This window comes from Spermophilus citellus, assembly GCF_964194105.1.
Source record: "Spermophilus citellus genome assembly, chromosome: 18".
NCBI lineage: Eukaryota > Metazoa > Chordata > Mammalia > Rodentia > Sciuridae > Spermophilus > Spermophilus citellus.
In genome coordinates, this window is record NC_138200.1 from 65,417,838 (window position 1) to 65,435,217 (window position 17,380).

The window sequence follows — 17,380 nt, forward strand, 5'->3', positions numbered from 1 at the left end:
GCCCGGGAGTCTGCACGTGTAACGCGTCCCCGGGTGACTCTGCTGCACCTGGAGGTTGGAGGGGCTCAGGACTGGAGGAGAGAGGCGTGTGTGGTGGGGTGGCAGCGGAGAAGGTGACTGTGGCTACTGCACGGTGGGTGTCAGGCGCCAAGGGACCGCCCCGCCCCCGAGCCCTTTGGCTGCACTTGGCTTCCAGCCGCTGGCCCCGCCCTCCAAGTGGCCAGCGCCCCGCCCCGCCCCAGTCCTTGGCCAATGGGGCCTGCGCGCGCCGGAAGCCGGAACCGGAAGCGCGGCGGCGCGGGAGGCCTTGCCCCTCGGCAGCTGTCTCCTGGCATCATGAGAGCACTCGGGCCGGGCTTGTCGGCGCGGCGTCTCCTCCCGCTGCGGTTTCCCCCGCGGCCGCGTTGGCCGCCCGGGCCTCAGTTGTCGAGCGGACCGGTGGCGGCGGCCGGCGCCCTGGAGCGGGCCATGGACGAGCTGCTGCGCCGCGCGGTGCCGCCCACGCCGGCCTACGAGCTGCGCGAGAAGACGCCGGCGCCCGCCGAGGGCCAATGCGCCGACTTCGTGAGCTTCTACGGCGGCCTGGCCGAGGTGGCCCAGCGCGCCGAGCTGCTGGGCCGCCTGGCGCAGGGCTTCGGCGTGGACCACGGCCAGGTGGCCGAGCAGAGCGCCGGCGTGCTCCAGCTGCGCCAGCAGCCGCGGGAGCCGGCCGTGCTGCTGCAGGCCGAGGACCGGCTGCGCTACGCGCTGGTGCCGCGCTACCGCGGCCTCTTCCACCACATCAGCAAGCTGGACGGCGGCGTGCGCTTCCTGGTGCAGCTGCGGGCCGACCTGCTCGAGGCGCAGGCCCTCAAGCTGGTGGAGGGGCCGCACGTTCGGGTAAGGCCCTGCCCGGGCCGCCCCGACCCCGGGCCGCGGGCCCCCGGCGGCCTCCCAGTGCAGCCCTCCTCTGCCCGGGTCCTGAACACCCCCCTTCGCTCGCAGTTACAGCCCCCAAACCCTGCCCCTTGCCTAGGCCCTGCGCGCCCCTGCGCCCTCCAGCTGCACCTTGCAGGCCTCAGGTGTAAAGTGTTATTAGATAGCTTCCGCGCCCGTCCACCGTTGCGCAGGGCAGGCCACCCGGCATCTGGTTAGTGTCGTCTATGAAGTCTGTTTAACAAGTTTCGTGGACAAGTTTCAACGCCAGGCGCCCTTTGAACACCTGACAGTGTCAGCACCTACAAGCCAGGTGAGGTGGCAGGCCTGCAGCCCCAGATACTTGAGAGACTGAGGCAGGAGAATCATTTTGCCCAGGAGTTCAGGGCCAGCCTGTGCGGTGTAGCAAGACCCTGTGTTTAGTGAAAAAAGAAAAAAAAAAATGGAGGCACCCACTACATGTAAGGCATCCTAGGAAGTTCCACAAAATTCACAAAGATGGGTAGGATTGAAGGGCAGTGCTGCCTCCAAGCCATGGTGCCTTCCAGCCTTCTCTCTGTCCCATAACTTTGGAGAGGGCATGAACTCACTGGCCCAGCCCTGAATATGACAAAGTCAAGTTATTCTAAGTTGCCTTCTTAAGGTAGTCAGGGTTTAGGGCAGTGAGTCATGTTAGATGCAGGTAAATACTTTGAGACTTAAATAATTGACCTGCAAGATAGCCTAGAGTTGCGGATAGTCCTTTTGTGCTCTTCATATTAAATGTTGAGGGAACACTAACCTGCCCTTTTAGTGAATGAAAAGTATGTGTTTCAGAAGTGTCTGACATTTTGACCTTTATTATGTGTTTTTTAAATTGAATGGTTGAATGACTGCCCTGACATTCAACAAATCTGTAAAGTTGGCATAACAGTTGTTACTTTTGTTCCCTCTTAGGTGAGTGATACACAGAGATAAAACTGAGATTGTGTGACTTATCCAGAAACTTAACAAATATGTCTGTGATTACACCAATCCAGGGTTCTCTGCACGACGCATTACCATCACTTTTGGCTACTTAGCCTCAGATATATACGTATTGGATGTAGTTAAGGATAGGATTAATTTCAGAGTGATAACGGTGGCTATGATTTGATTTCTCATGGTAGCTGGTTAAATGTTACCAAGGGGTTACAAACCTTTGATCCTAAAATTCCCAGATTGGGAATCCCCAGTTCCCAATCACGACTCATCAGTCACGTTTCTTACTAATTTAACCATGTTCCAGCTCAAATGCACTCTGCTGTCTGAACCTCCGTGGTTCACACTCTGCAGACACAGTGTGCCCCCCGTCCCACACTAGATAAACATTTCCCTGAAAAGTGGAACCTTGTCTCGCATTTCTGGCATAGCAAAATGATGAATGAATGCTCGAGACACAGCCCTGCATGCCCCAGCATAAGAATCTTCCAGCACACTGATCGATCATTCACCGTTGTCCTGAAGTCATACTGCACTGCCAGCTGTCAGAGTTCTGAGCCTGGAAGAAGCCAAGAAGGACTTGGAAGTCTGCATAGGCACTGCATTTAACTGTCAGTACTGAAGTCTGTTAATTCTTTCTCCTTTGCTTTACATAATTACATACATTTTTTAAATCCCCATCATTTAAATCATAGTTTTCTTCTATCCCTAGAAATTGTCAATTGGGATTCGATATTATGAGCTAGCCCCAGAATCACTTTGTGAGCTCTGTCTTTTTTTTATTAGACTTCCTTTTTTTTTTTAAATAGTTTGATGTGCAGTAAAACTGAGCAGAAGGTACAGAGTTCCCAGTATACCCAGCTCTCACTCATGCACAGCCCCCCCAATTCCTCCCCACAGAATGGTAAACCTCTACATACAGTTCATGGCCCTGCATTGACATGTCCTTGTCACTTGGGGTCCATAGTGCATTAATGTGCTCTTGTGGGTTGGGTGTGTAATCCATTTTTATCCTATTTCTTTTACTTCGTTGAGGATTTTACAGCTACATTAAAGAGGCAACTCAGCTTTTTACTCATAGCAGTTAAACATTAGAAACCATGAAAAGTCTTAGAGCAGGATCCCAGATCCCCAAGCACCTTAAATGCTGAGTGCTCAAGGAAGAGCAGGGCGCTCACTCCTTGGTTTCCCCAGATCTCGCATTGCTGGTTCTATGCGCGCTGCCTGTCACCCAGGCGTGCAACTTGCATGACCCCAGTTGACTCTTGGACTTTCTGAATAAGGTCAAGTGAATGTGCCCTGGTTAGGGCTTCTGTGGACTTTGTCCTAAGCCTTCCTGGAGTGCATCCAGGTCACTGTGTGGCCCATCTATCCAGGTCCTTTGTTTACTGATTCACTTTAGAACAAGTGGCATCTGTGCACTTCAGTGATGCTGACCCTGTGTGATTTACAGGACGGAGGGTCTACAGAAGGAGCATGGGATGAGGAAGTGAGCCAGGCTCTGGTTCTGTTATTGCCATCTGTTTGTTGAGAGAGATGATTTGAGGTGATTTTAGCCAAGTCTCTTAACTCCCCTGGACTGTTGGCTCCGCACTGAGATGAGAGATTCAGTTGATGGTCAGTGAGCTCAAGGTCAGCCTGCTTCTTTCCCAAAAAGTCCCCTGAGGGATTTATTAGAGCTTTGCTAGAAAATGTGGTCAACAGAGGAGGACACAGTTTGTGGAGAGCTTGGTCTCCTGGAGGGCTGGGATTATGGGAGATGTAAGCACCTAGAAGACTGACTTTGCCATTGCAGTATATCCAGCATGAGATCCGAAGGATGTGGGCAGCATGGGGTCTGTTTCCTGGGACATCTGAAATCAGACAAGATTTCTTTTCTCTCCCTTCAGGATTTTTAATCCCTTTAAATGTAAGTTCAGAGTCAGTTTCAAGTGTCCTTGCTGGAAGATACAAGCACCACTTTGAAAATTTTAGTGGGGCAAAGTTCAAGTTACTATCTGTGTTGTGCTTTCCAAGATAGCAAATCCAGTACATGGAGAAGGACGTGAACATGGCCTGTGTTAATCTGAATCAGAAGCATCAGTGTGTCGGTCTTGGTTCCCACCAAGCGGCGCTGCTGTGGTGGAGTCATCTAATGTGGATTTATGGGATTCCTTGGACCACAAGTTATCGACCTTCGTGGGCTTACTCCAAGAAAGGAATTATAGTTGATTATAGTTGTTTTAATAATTAAGGAGTTTGTAGGAAAAGGACTTGAGACTGTTCTTGATGTCAGCGATCACAAAACCCAAAATGTTAACCTGTGGGAAAGGGAAGGTGAGCGGCTCTGAGGGAGCAGCTTCATTACAACAGGAAGAGCCTCCCTCTGGTCCTCCATTGTTCTTTGGTAAAGTGTTTTTATCAGCCAAAGTTCTGTTGACTCCGGAGGCCCCCTGGGTGTGTGGGTTGGTGGCTTTGGTCGACATGAATCCAGCTCTGCAGGGTCTTTCCTGGGCTTTGGGCTCCAGAGTCACTCAGGTGCCGGAAGAGCACCTAACAGGGTGGCTCCCTTGGAAGGAGTAGAGGCTTCAGCTGGAGAGTGGGCGCTCTGTGCTGCCGCCTCCTGGTACAGCACCCTGAGTGTCCAGCTCAGCCCTGCCAGCGCCTGCCTCTGGGCCTGACCTGTGGGTGCGGGGCGTTCTGTTTTCTCCAGAGACATTTCCAGAGGCCCACTTGGTTGAGGACTTAGTTTTCTTCGAGATCAAATTCCAGTGAAACAGTTGAATCCCCCCAGGCTGCAGGAAGGTCTGGGCAGTGGGAGATACTTGAGGGCGATTAGCATGTAGATCACAGGAAGGCCTTGCCATGGGCAGTTTGGACATGGAAACCGTGGTGGAGGGAGGCATGGCTACTGGAATGGGGGTAGGTGCTGTCAGACTCTGTGGGCATCCCACCTGGCCACCCCTGCTGTTGTGACCACCGGCTGTGCTGGACACAGCTAGGCAGCCCCTCTGGGCAGGCTTCCCTGCTGTGGTCTGCATAGTACTCCCTGTGCGTCCTGGGACACTCTGTGCCTAGCTCCACTAAGCAAGAATTAGGTGGGAAGGTTCGTGGAGGGTGGGGGTGCGGCTCATGTGATTTGGAGTAGTACCCGCTCTGAGCCCTAGCCTCTGCCTCCCTTCCAGCTCAGGGCTTCTGAGTGACTCTTCTTCACATACCAAAATAGGCAGATCTTAACAGCCAAGAACTTCAGAGGAGAGGGCAGGAGACAACTCTTCTCTGCTAAAGGAAAAGCTGGCTGGTCGTCCCGATGGCGTCATCCAAGGAAACCAAGGGAGCACAGAAGGACGGAGCTAGCCTGGCTTGGGCGCTGCTTGGTGCCCCAGCAGCTGCACTTCCCACCTGGCCTGGTTATAGTGAGGCAGAGGAGGTTCTTCCTGGCCACCTGCCCGTGGTTGGCTCCAGCTGGAACAGCTGTGGTGGTAGAAGCAGGCAGTGGAGACTTGTAACCTTCCACCTAGATTCCAGCTCTGCGTCCAGCATCACATGTTGTTGCTGTCAGCTGCCCAGAATAGAGTGGAGAGCCCTCAGAGGAGGAATTTCCACCAGCCAAGCTATTTCTTTCATAATTAATGTCAAAACCAGGGTTTTCCAGCTTTTTCCTGTCACAGATGTACTGGAAATCTAATACATCTTCCCCGAGCTCAACCAACCGCCTCCTGACCGTTCAGCAAAGATGCTGGGGTCCTGAGCCTCAGGAAACTATATGAGATTTTATTAATATGTGGGCATTTTGAGGAGGGGTCTCTGATTTTTAACACATACTTAAGAGTATGAAAGGACCCCAGGAGAATTAAGAACTATTGTACTCAGTTTTATAAAGAGCCGTTGAGCTAGCAAACCATCTCTTGCCTCTCAGCCTGCTCCTCCCGAATCACCTTTCCTTTCTTCTCTGGCAGAGCTCACAGATGAGTAGAGGAGATTATGTTATGGAATCTAGAGCTACAAGGAATTGCAAGGAGGAGCCGGCCCCACCGCCATCCAATGCCTAAATCCCCCCTGGAGCAGACTCACCCAGCTAGAGCCCTCCTGTGCAGTTGCTCCAGGGGCGAGAGCCCTTTGCCAGGACGGACAGCCTTCCTTATGGTGAAGACAGTCCAGATCTGCTTTCCGTGACTGCTGCTGCTTGGTCCTAGATTAGCCCCCTCGCACCCTTGTGGGGTCACAGAACAAGCCCAGCCTCCTCTGGGTCCTAGTACTTAAATATAAAAAAACAGACTTCATATTCTTCTGAAAAATCATGAGCCACCAGCCCATGCCTGCAGCTTTTGCTCAGGTGACAAAGTTCTGAGGCCTTTCATCTTGTAGCAGAATTATTGTGAAATGGTGCTGTGAAGTTCCATGACGGTTACAAGACTGGTCTTAGATAATGTCTATCACTTTCTTGTGAACTCTGTACAAAGTTTTGAAAGATAATTTGGACCAGATGCACTAAGATACTCCGTCATTTAATAATAGTGTTCAGTGTGCCTGTGAGTAGCAGAGATCAAAGTAACAGTTTGAATAATAGAGAAGTTACTTTTTCAGGTCCAAGTCTAGGGACAGCTGATCTGCTCTGTGGTGTATTCAGTGAACCTCCACTTCAGTCTTGTTGCTCTGCCCTGAAGACCCATCGCCAGTGTCACCTCATGGTCCAGTATGGCTGCTCCCACACCAGCCACCACAGAGGAATGAACAAGGGAAAAGATAGACAAAGGACATGCTCCTGCCTTCTTTTAATGTTCCCCAGCCTACTGCAGGACTTGGCCAAAGCTCATTCACATGGCCGCCCCCTGGTGCTGTGCAGTCTATTCTGGACAGACATGGATGTGCCTAGCTAAAAATGTGGCCTCTGTTAATTTGGAAGATGGAGAAAGCAACTGCTGTGAAATAATAAGCTGTGTGGGCCACTGTTGGCACCCTCTTCACGGTGGCAGGCAGAAGCTTTCTACAGTTACATGTCCAGCCCTGGTCACTTTAGGCCACACTGAACTCAGATCCTGCTCCAGCCCATGTGTCTCTTCTGTTCTTGCTTGAAGGGTTTCAGTGCAAAGGGATCTTTGATGGCAACTCAAATCATTTTTGGAAGTAGAACTGATATAAATAAATGAAGCAAAATTAGAAGAATTTCATCAAATCTAAAATACTCTATTTATCAAATACACTGTTACTTTGTTTTTCTCTATTTATTCTAGTCATTTATACATGACAGCAGAATGCTCTTTGATTCTTTGTTCACAAATAGAGCACAATTTTTCTCTGGTTGTACACAAAGTAGGGTCATAGCATTCGTGCCATACATGTACCTAGGGTAATGTTGTCCGTCACATGCCACCATCTTTCCTATCCCCATACCTGCCCCCTTTGCCCAATCCAAAGTTCATCCATCCAATGCCCCACCCCCCGTTATAGATTAGCATCCTGTTATCAGAGAAAACATTCGGCTTTTGGTTTTTTGGGCTGGCTTACTTAACATGATATTCTCCAACTCCACTTACCTGCCAACACCATACTTTTATTCTCTTTTATTGCTGAGTAATATTCCATTGTGTCTATATGCCACAGTTTCTTTCAGATACACTGTTATTGTAAATCCCACTAAGGTGGAGGAAAATGCTGGCAGGTAAACGGTGACCCAGCACCTTTGAAAGGTGCATCCTGACGTCAGAGGTGTTCCGATCTGAAGGTGTGTGTCTCCAGGTGATGAAATAGCATCCCTGGACCAAGTACTTGTTCCTCTCAGAAAACAAGGTATTGCACTCTTCCCTGCCATAGAATGTTCTGGAGGGCGCAGGCTCTGTGAAACCTGTTAGTGTTTGTCCTGTTCTATATACTCAGCTATGTTCTCTGTGATGAACAAACCGCAGTGTCTCATCACTGCGGCCACGTGGTTCAAAGTGAAGGTTTGCATCCGGGGTCCCGGTTGTCTTCTGCAGAGGGAACTGGGGCTGCCTTGGCTGGAGATGGGAGTTGCACAGAGGTATTGCAGACGAGGCTGCCCAGGGCATCGCCTGGCACAGTCTCTCCCATCGTGCGTGATCAGCTTCGTTCACTGTGCTGACAGGGACACAGAGATGGGCTCCTTCTGCTGTCCCCTGAGGACCCACTGCCTTCTCCTTTCAGGAAATGAATGGGGTACTGAAAGGCATGCTCTCGGAGTGGTTCTCCTCAGGGTTCCTGAGCCTTGAACGGGTCACCTGGCACTCACCGTGTGAGGTGCTGCAGAGAATCAGTGAGTGAGTATGAGCCGCTTCTCAGACGGCCTCTGAGCCTGGGCGCATTCCTCTGTGTCCTGTTTGATCCCACAAGATTCCACACGGTGTTCACGGGGGTCATGGCTGTCGCTGCATGTGGGGGAGGGGGCAGAGCACAGAAAAATTCATTAGTCCTCAGTAACCTGGGTCTTGTTTACATCCTCGTGTTTAAAGCCAACAGGCCCATTCATGGCTTCTCAAGACCCTGTTATCAGAGTCGTGCAAACTCTGGACCAAGTGGTTGTGTTAGTAATCCAAACAGCACGCACCCAGTTGTTAAGTCCCCCTGGGATAGAACCTTTCGGTAAACTACAACATGCATGGTCACAGCGTGTCCAGGACAGTGTCACTCAATCCTGTGTCATGTCCTGCCTGCATTCCATGCTGTCCCATGGAATCTCAGGCTCAGAAAGGGTCCTGCTGTTGAAGCCTAAGTGACAACAGTGCCTGCTGTGGTTCACATGCCAAAAACAGTCATGGAGAGGCCGGGAGACAGGGCCAAGGGGCACAGCACAGGCAGCCGCTTCAGACTGCGGGGTCCCCAGGACAGAGAGCTCCACAGCAAAGCAGCAGTTAGATTCTGTGTTTAAACCTGCTGTAAAAATGCCTCCAAGAGCCTCACTCACTCCTCTCAAGATTGGAGTTAAGATTCAGCACACAGGGGCTGGGGATGTGGCTCAAGCGGTAGTGCGCTTGCCTCACATGCGTGCGGCCCGGGTTCGATCCTCAGCACCACATACCAACAAAGATGTTATGTCCGCCGAAAACTAAAAAATAAATATTAAAAAAATTCTCCCCCCCCCTCTCTTTCTCTCTCAAAAAAAAAAGATTCAGCACACAATTTTGTATGTAAAGTGGTCATTGATGATAGTTCTTCTCAGTGCTGTTTCACATTAAAATGTTTGTCTTTAGATTTTTCAGGAGTCGGTTAGAGCTGTATTGAAAGAGCTTGGGTAACATGAATAGCAATCAGCAATTACTGTTTAATGTGAAAATTGGACACTCATTTCATCCCTGTTGTCCATTGTCAGGGCTGAGGCTGTGCACCCTGTAAAGAACTGGATGGATATGAAGCGACGTGTCGGGCCCTACAGAAGGTGCTACTTCTTTTCTCACTGTTCAACCCCGGAGGAGCCCCTCATCGTCTTGCATGTGGCACTGACCAGTGACATCTCCAACAACATCCAGGTACCCGCAGTTGGTCACTTGTGGACAAGATAAGCATCCTACAAAGTTCCTTAAGGTTTTTGTGTGTTTGCTTTTTTGCTTTGGTTGGATCCTTTATTTCAAGAATAATTTGTTGGAACTTTTGTGGACTTTGTAACTGGGTGGACGCAGTCTCCAGGGGTGTGTTGCAGGGTGCAGGAGTGAGAAATGCAGGTCCAGCTCAGGGAGAGTGCTCACTGGCTATGATGACTTTGAATTAAGAAGTGGAAACTTACAGGGTGATTCTGTGAGGCAGAAACGGGTGAGGGATGGAGAGGTAGAGGGACAGATGTGTGGTTGAGCTCTTCAGCCTTTGGTAAGGACCTGTGGGGAGTTTTAAGACACGTGTGGGGAAGTGAAAGATGGTGCCGTCTGCCTGACGTGGGCCCAGGTGCTGCTGGAGAGTGGCAGGTGTGGGAATGGAGTTTGCTTCCATTTCCACATCATGAGGCAAGCTGGGCTTCTGGAGGGGTTTGGCAAGAACTTCTGAAACAGGGCCCATGGGGCAAGAGACCAGTGACTACACTGCAGGGTCTGGAGGTGGCAAGCAGGTCTAGACCAGGGAAAGGAGGGGAAAGGGAGTGTGAGAGCCTGGGCTTCCACCAGGAAGGTGCACTGAGGTGGGGAATAGCCTGCTGGGAAGATGAATGGATGGTAAGCAGACTCTGCACACAGGCAGTTTCCTGGTCTAAGAAGTCAGAAGCTGAGTAGGGCAACCAGGCACCTGTACTTGACTGGCAGGAAGAAATCCTGCAGGACTTTGTGTTTGAGGGAGTCGGGAGGCTCCTGCACTCTTGGTGAAGCTGAGCATTCCAGGTCCCCTCTGGGGATGTTTTAGCACTGTTATTAAAGTGTCAAATGTACCCTTCTGCCTGAAAATTCCACTCTAAGGGACCTGAGAGTCTGGGTGGCTGCTCATGTACCACTGTTCGTAGCTGTGGAAGGCCAGCAATGGCAAGTAACTGCCCTTCAATGAGGGGTGGCCAGAGAGCGGTGTGTGTGGTGGGCTTGCCTGGCATGGGCGAGGCCCAGGTTCCATCCCACAGAAGGTGGTATGTAAACATAGTATATGCATACACACTGGATTTCTATGCAAGTGTGTAAATGTTGGTGTAGGTTTCTGTTTCACCTGGAAAGCCAGCCTGGACTTAGACTTGAGTAAAATGTTCAGGTTGCAGAAGAGGATGTGGAACATGGTCCCCTTTATAATATTCACAACACCTCTTGAGCACGTCCCCTGTGCCCATCCACCCATGAAACATGTTCCATGTGTTATTGCTCAGAACACTGAGTTAGGTCTTATTATTATGGGCCTCACTTTAGACATAAGAAATGGAAGTTTAGGGAACATCAGTAACATACCCACAGTGACAGAGCAAGAAGGGGCCAAAGAGGGATTCAGACACAACCCTGTCCTGACCCCAAGGAGAAGCGCCTCCCATACTCCAGGCCAAACACCCCTACTTCAAGAATCAAAAGATGCTGGAAGAAGTTAAAGTGGCTTCAGTGTATTCCTCAAAAGCAAGCTGGTGTGCCCGCTTCAAAGCAAAACAAAAGGCAGCTGCCACCTGCTGTTCCACTGTTACCAGGTGACCTTCAGGCTATTAGCGTTCAATAAACCCTGCAATTAAAAATGAGATCTACTGGGTGGCCACACCTACAGTCCCAGCTGCCCCGAGGCTGAGGCAGGAAAATCAGAAGCCCAGGCTCAGCAACTTAGCAAGACACTGTCTCAAAATTTAAAATAAAATAAGAACTGGGGATGTAGCTCACTGGTGCAGCTTCCCTGGGTTCAATATCCAGTACTCAAAATATATATTAAAAATTCTAAAAATAAGAGCCAATAAAATCAGATTTCAGCTAAGTGACATTTCAATAGAAGTCATTTTTAGATTGTATTGTGTATGAGTGAATGTGTTTCCATTTAGGAAAAACAAGGATGTTGGCAAATGATCACAAAGGTATATAGAAAAGCCATAAAAAGACAAGTTTCAAAAAAAAGAAAAATTATGTTGGATTGTAAGGGACCTCCAGGAAATCTGAAAAACTGGAGTTGGGAGAAAAGGAGCAAAAATAACTAAAGGTAGAAAAAATCAGGCCTTTGAAAGAAAATCTGAAGAAATTGGAACTCAATAGCTGCAGTTGGCCCTGACAAAGCCTCAGTGTGTGACCTCTGGGTGTTAGGGAGGATGGGGAACAAGTTCCATTTTGTACAAAGGCCTGAAAAAGGCAAAAAGGGGCCTAAATTGCCACAGCAAAGCTTTCCTGGGAATTCCAAAGTGGCAGAGTGACCCATGCTAAGCAAACAGCCAGAGGAGCTGGAAGGGGTCTCCTGAGAGTTCCCAGAGCGGAGCAGACCTGGAGCAGACCTGGAGCAGGCCCGTTAGCAGGCCCGTTAGTCTTTACAGCCAGAACCTGCATCTGGCGCCAGGCCTCTCAGCACTTTGATTCTCTGAGGCTCTTGTGACACAGGACGGGTGCCATGTGAGCTGAGGCGGCCGGCCCTTCTCAGAGCCACCTTGGTGTCTTCCAGGCAATCGTGAAGGAGTGCCCCCCCTCGGAAACAGAGGAGAGGAACAGGATTGCCGCTGCGATCTTCTACTCCATCAGCCTGACCCAGCAGGGACTGCAAGGGGTGGAGCTGGGGACCTTCCTCATAAAGCGCGTGGTCAAGGAGCTGCAGGTGAGTGATCCTGGGGGTGGAGCGGTCCTGATGGGCCTAGATCCTTCCTTCTCATGTCTCTCAGGACCCAGGCTGAGAGAGCTGAAGGAAGGGAGGAGCAGAATAGTCCCAGGAGCCAGGAGACTGCGGGAGGTGGGAGCAGAGCTGAGAACAGGCATCCAGAGTCTGGCTTCTTGACGTGTTCTGAGCACCTGCTCTCCAGGGAAGCCTTGCCTGGCTTGCTCTGCTGTGACTGCTCGTGCTGTCTCTCTCTCACACACACACACACACACACACACACACACACACACACGTCCGGGTGCCTCCTTCACTGTCAGCTATCCCCGACCAGGTACCAGCACAGTCTTCCTAGCCATGCCTGGCCTGTCCTGTCCCTGCCCGCCCACACTCTCCAAGGCCTCTGACCCCTGACATCCCACCAGCGTGGGCTCTCTCGGGGTCTGTGAGAGTGCTAAGGTTAGACCAGGCAGCATAGAGGTCAATGCTTTGGCTTGGTGTTGGTCTAATTCCCTTCTTCTTGTTGCCTGCAAAGGCCACCGGCTGTCCTATGGTGGACACACTCAGATGACCTCCGAGTGCAGCTTTTCAAAACTGTCTCTCAAGGGCTTGGGTGACCTCCAGTGAGTGGAATCTAGGTCTTAGGTTAAATGACTGGATTGCTAATGGCTCTGAGCGTGCTGTCCTCTGCCTGGGTACTCTTTGCTGCAGCACAGGCTGTGGTGGCAGATGCTCTGCCTTCAAGGATGGCAGCTTGAAGTTAAATATTTTACACGCTTCATGCTACAGTCTTACAGTTTTAATCTAAGAACTCAGCCTTCAGTTTGGAACGGCTTCTTTATTGTCACTATCTGCCACTTTTCCCCCAGAGGTGTTAACAAGCCACATATAATAATACAAGGTTTTCTAGGCCTTTCTTCTTTGCTGTTGGTATTATGAGTAGGGCAACAAGGAGGGCACTGAGGTAACGAGCCAGTAGCAGGGAGAGCAGAACCAGGGCTCTGGGTGATGTACCCAAGACTCCCCGTGGTCTCAGAGCCACCTGACAGTAGTACTGTGAGCCAAGGGTCCTCAGGGACGCTCCAGGGAAGCTGTTTCCCTTCTACACACAAGGTCTCCAACACTGGAGCCCTCTTCAATGCCCAGAGAAGGGAAGACACTGCATAGTCTCACCTTTTAATATTAATTTGTCATTAAAATTGTATTTTTTAATTTCAAGTGACAATTAGAATGTTTGTGATATACTGTGTTAGATGGAATGTAGGATGAGTGTCTTGTCCCTGTAAACATGAGCAGAGACAGGCCAGGTGTACGAGGCCATGTTGGGCCACTGAGAGTCGTGTCCTCAGAGTGCTGGAGCACCAAGGCTTGCTTCTCTTCTTTCATAAATTTTAAAGTTTTTTTTAAAAAAATTTGTAGTTGGGCTGGGGATTTGGCTCAAGCGGTAGCGCACTCGCCTGGCATGCGTGCAGCCCAGGTTCGATCCTCAGCACCACATACAAACAAAGATGTTGTGTCTGCCGATAACTAAAAAATAAATATTAAAAAATTCTCTCTCTCTCCTCTCTCACTCTCTCTTTAAAAAAAAAAAAATTGTAGTTGTATGTGGGCAAAATACCTTTATTTTATTTGTTTATTTTTATGTGGTGCTAAGGATCAAACCCAGCACCTCGCGCATGCTAGGCAAGCGTTCTGTCGCTGAGCCACTATCCCAGCCCCTCTCCAGCCCTTTTTAAATTTTTATCTTCAGACAGGGTCTTGCTAAGTTGCTGAGGGCCTAAGTTGCTGAGGCTGGCTTCGAACTTGCAAGCCTCCTGCCTCAGCCTCCTAAGTCTCTGGGATTACCAGTGTGTACCACCGTGCCTGGCTATCATTTTAATAATGACTGAACCAAGTTATGGTGACATACATACCCCACCTGCCCCTCCTGTCCCCCTAGTTATAGCTAGGCCACTTAGATGTCACTTGGTGCTTGTATACCAAGCATCAGACCAGGCTCTGGGGCCACAGTGGTCTCCCAGGAGAGGGACATGGTGCAGTAGAAGGATGAGGTCTGTGGTCAAAAACTGGACCATGTTCCTCATGAAGGGGTATCTCTCAGATTTTATGCAAGCCCCCAATCCTGGCCTCTATTTTGCAATGTGGCAAACGGATGGATTGAAACCTGGCCTAGAGGCTTGCCTTGGGGTTTCAGATGCCTCTAGGGCCTGGCAGACACCAGCTTCCTAATGTGCCTTGAAAGAAGAAAAATGTAGTAATGCACATCACGTGTCACTCTGCCGATTGTGCAGCAGCGTTCAGAGCTGAGAGGAGTAGACGGTGGGCGAGGGACCTCACACCACCTGCTGAGCTGTGTTTTCTCTGCTTCTCTCATCCACCTGCACGCAGAAGGAGTTTCCTCACCTGGGGGCATTTTCAAGCCTGTCACCTATACCTGGATTCACCAAGTGGCTTCTGGGGCTTCTGAACTCACAGACAAAGGAGCATGGGAGGAACGAACTGTTCACAGATTCAGAATGTAAAGAGATCACCGAGATCACTGGTGGCCCCATCCAGGAGACCCTCAAGGTCATGCTCAGCAGCAGCGAGTGGGTGAAGTCAGAGAAGCTGGTGCGCGCACTCCAGGCTCCCCTCATGCGGCTGTGTGCCTGGTACCTGTATGGTGAGAAGCACCGCGGCTTCGCCCTGAACCCTGTGGCCAACTTCCACCTGCAGAACGGGGCTGTGATGTGGCGCATCAACTGGATGGCTGACAGCAGCCTCCGGGGCCTCACCGGCTCATGTGGCCTCATGGTCAACTACCGCTACTACCTGGAGGAGACAGGCCCCAACAGCATCGCCTACCTGGGCTCCAAGAACATCAAAGCTTCTGAGCAGGTCCTCAGCCTGGTGGCCCAGTTCCAGAAAAACAGCAAGCTCTAGGCACCGGCCTACCACAGCTCGGGTCCTGCTCAGAAAAGAGTGGTCTTTCAGATGGGTCAGGTTGCGGATCAGAAGGGCCTCTGAGGAAAACCACAGCTGTGCTGTGTGGCCTGCCCACAGCAGGGTGGCCCGCCAAGCCGTGCCCCAGCTGTCACTGTGCTGGTAAAGAAGCGCTGCCAGACAGAGGTGGCAGAGGCAGGTGCTGAGGCCTCTGCTGCTGCCCAGGGCCAGTCCTTGGGCCTTACAAGGACCAGGGCAGAAGGCCCCAGTGAGAATATAGTCTCCTTTGGAGCTTGTAGAGCATAACTGTAGCCATTTCTGTCCACTGGGTACAGAGGGATAAAGGGCTGAGCTACGTCTACCAGGGAAATTCTGAAGCTTGTGAAGGTATGGGACTTATGATTTGCACAGAATATAGTAAGTTAATCACTGCACACAGATGCTGTTGTCGAGGCCTCAGTGGGGTGTAGCTTTCAAACTACAGTGATTCAAGTTCATAATGAACCGAATAGTAAAGAACAGGTTTGTTCTGTAAAACTTTAAATGTGTTTACTTAATGGTGGTTGTCTTTAAGATTAGAGTCCTGGCCAGGCTGGACCAGCTCTGAGGTGTCAGCTCTGCTGTCCGTCTCAGCCAGCTGTGGGCAGCACAGTTGGGAGGGGTCTGGGAATGTGGGACCAGACCACCATGTGGGAAGAGGCCTTTGCAGCCTGGGGGTGGGGGCTGTATCTGTGCTGGTCTGTGTCCCGCGTCCGTGTGCACAGTGCCCTGGCTCTTCTCAGTTGAGCAGACAGGCCCTGCCCTCCTTGCTCCTCCAGCCCACCGCAGGTCCTCTGTCAGCCCCACCTGGGTGTGTTGACAGCAGCAGATGGTGTGGTGGTGCACCCTGGGGGCAGCAGTCTGGTGCCACTGTGCCTTTTATAGCAGTATAAGAGCCCTGGACTTTGGAGTGGCTCACAGGCTTATCGTCCACAGCCCCTGGCACCTGCTGCCTCCTTCCTAAAGGCAGAATCCTCTACAGCAAATGTCCCCAGCCCCTCGGTCACCTGTAAAGCTGCCTCTTCTCACTGTCATCCTTCCCTCAGCTTCTGGCTGAGGCCGTGAAACCAGTGACCCATCCTACACTCCACTCCGGATGCCACGGAGGGTCTCGGGTCGGGTTCCTCCTGGCTGCTTCCAGTGGTGTTGTCTCACCTGCCTGGTCCCGTTTCTCCTGTGTGAGAAGGAATAATGGCTGCATGGGGTGGACTGTGGTGGCACTGCAGGGGCTTTGGCACACAAGGAAGTGTGTGAGTTAGCAGCTCAGTTCACCAGGAGGGGCTGCAGAGGGGGGTGGTGGGCAGTGCTTTGGCCGTCCCGCAGGCTGCAGCCCCTGCCCTCCAGACGCAGGGGCCGCAGGCAGGTCCAGCTCCAGTTCTTTTGAGCCATCATGGAGGCAGGTGTTCTGACCTCCCTGGAGCTGCAGTGAGGCAGCCACCGTGCCAGGCTGGCACACACCTGGCACGGGGTTTTGCCACTCCAGAGCTCCCCTTGTGGCCTGAGGTGAGGCCGGCATCTCAGAATCCCCAGGCACAGAGGAGCAGCCCGAACTTGCTGTCATTGCCCTGCAGGGCCAGGAGCTAGCGTGGCAGCACTCAGTGATGGGCAAGGCCAGGCCTCACCCCTCCCCACAGCACGGGCCTCCTTCCCCTCTCCCTACCGAGGGGAACAGACACCCGCGCTGCAGCCCTCCCACAGCCTCACTCACAGCCAGTGGCCTTCTGCGCTCATCCTGCTCCCACTTCTCACCCTGTGTTTAGCTGATGCCAGGGAGGGCAGGGAACGAGCAGACAGACGGACACACTGACCTCCCTGGCCCCACTCTAATCAGTCATGGGAATGAGCCTGGAGGGCTGTGCCCAGTCCTCACATCACCTGCATTACAAGAAAGCCCCCGGAACCCTGGACAGGCGGAGGCCTCTGGCTCCCCAAACCATCACAGACGGCCAGGCTGCCCCATTGTGCACCGGTCAGCCTCACCTAAGGCAGAGCAGAGCGCAGGTCGAAGGTGGCAAAAGGCTGGTGTTTTAAATTTGTGTTCCTCAGGCAGGTGTTACCAGGTGCCCAGGGACATTATTGCAAGGGGAACACAGAGGCTAAGAGTGCAGTCCCAGACCTGATTTCCATTGCACTTGTTCTTGGGGACACTTTGACCAAAGTGTCTTCCTCTGCAAAGTGCCTGGCAGAGTGACTGGTTCATAGTAGGTACCCAATAAATTGTTGTCATTAGGAGTAATTTTCTATGCCCCGCATTCCAGGGTAAGTCCATACCTGCCCCTGCGAGGAGCCTCTCCCTACAGCAGTTCCTCTCCCAGCCCAAGGTTCAGGCCCTGCACTCCCAAGCCTCTCTCTGGTCCTGTCTGGGGAACCGTCCTGCTGCCCTCGC

General features: G+C 51.6%; 1 protein-coding gene across 1 annotated transcript; it reads left to right on the top strand.

Annotated features, from left to right (window-relative positions):
• Positions 1-302: 302 nt before the first annotated feature.
• On the top strand, positions 303-15,499 carry MLYCD (malonyl-CoA decarboxylase). Its single transcript, XM_081274814.1, has 5 exons — positions 303-879; positions 8,017-8,129; positions 9,179-9,335; positions 11,887-12,036; positions 14,422-15,499. Exons 1-5 carry the CDS (start codon positions 337-339, stop codon positions 14,953-14,955), a joined length of 1,497 nt encoding a protein of 498 aa, XP_081130940.1. The 5' UTR covers positions 303-336; the 3' UTR covers positions 14,956-15,499.
• Positions 15,500-17,380: the final 1,881 nt, after the last annotated feature.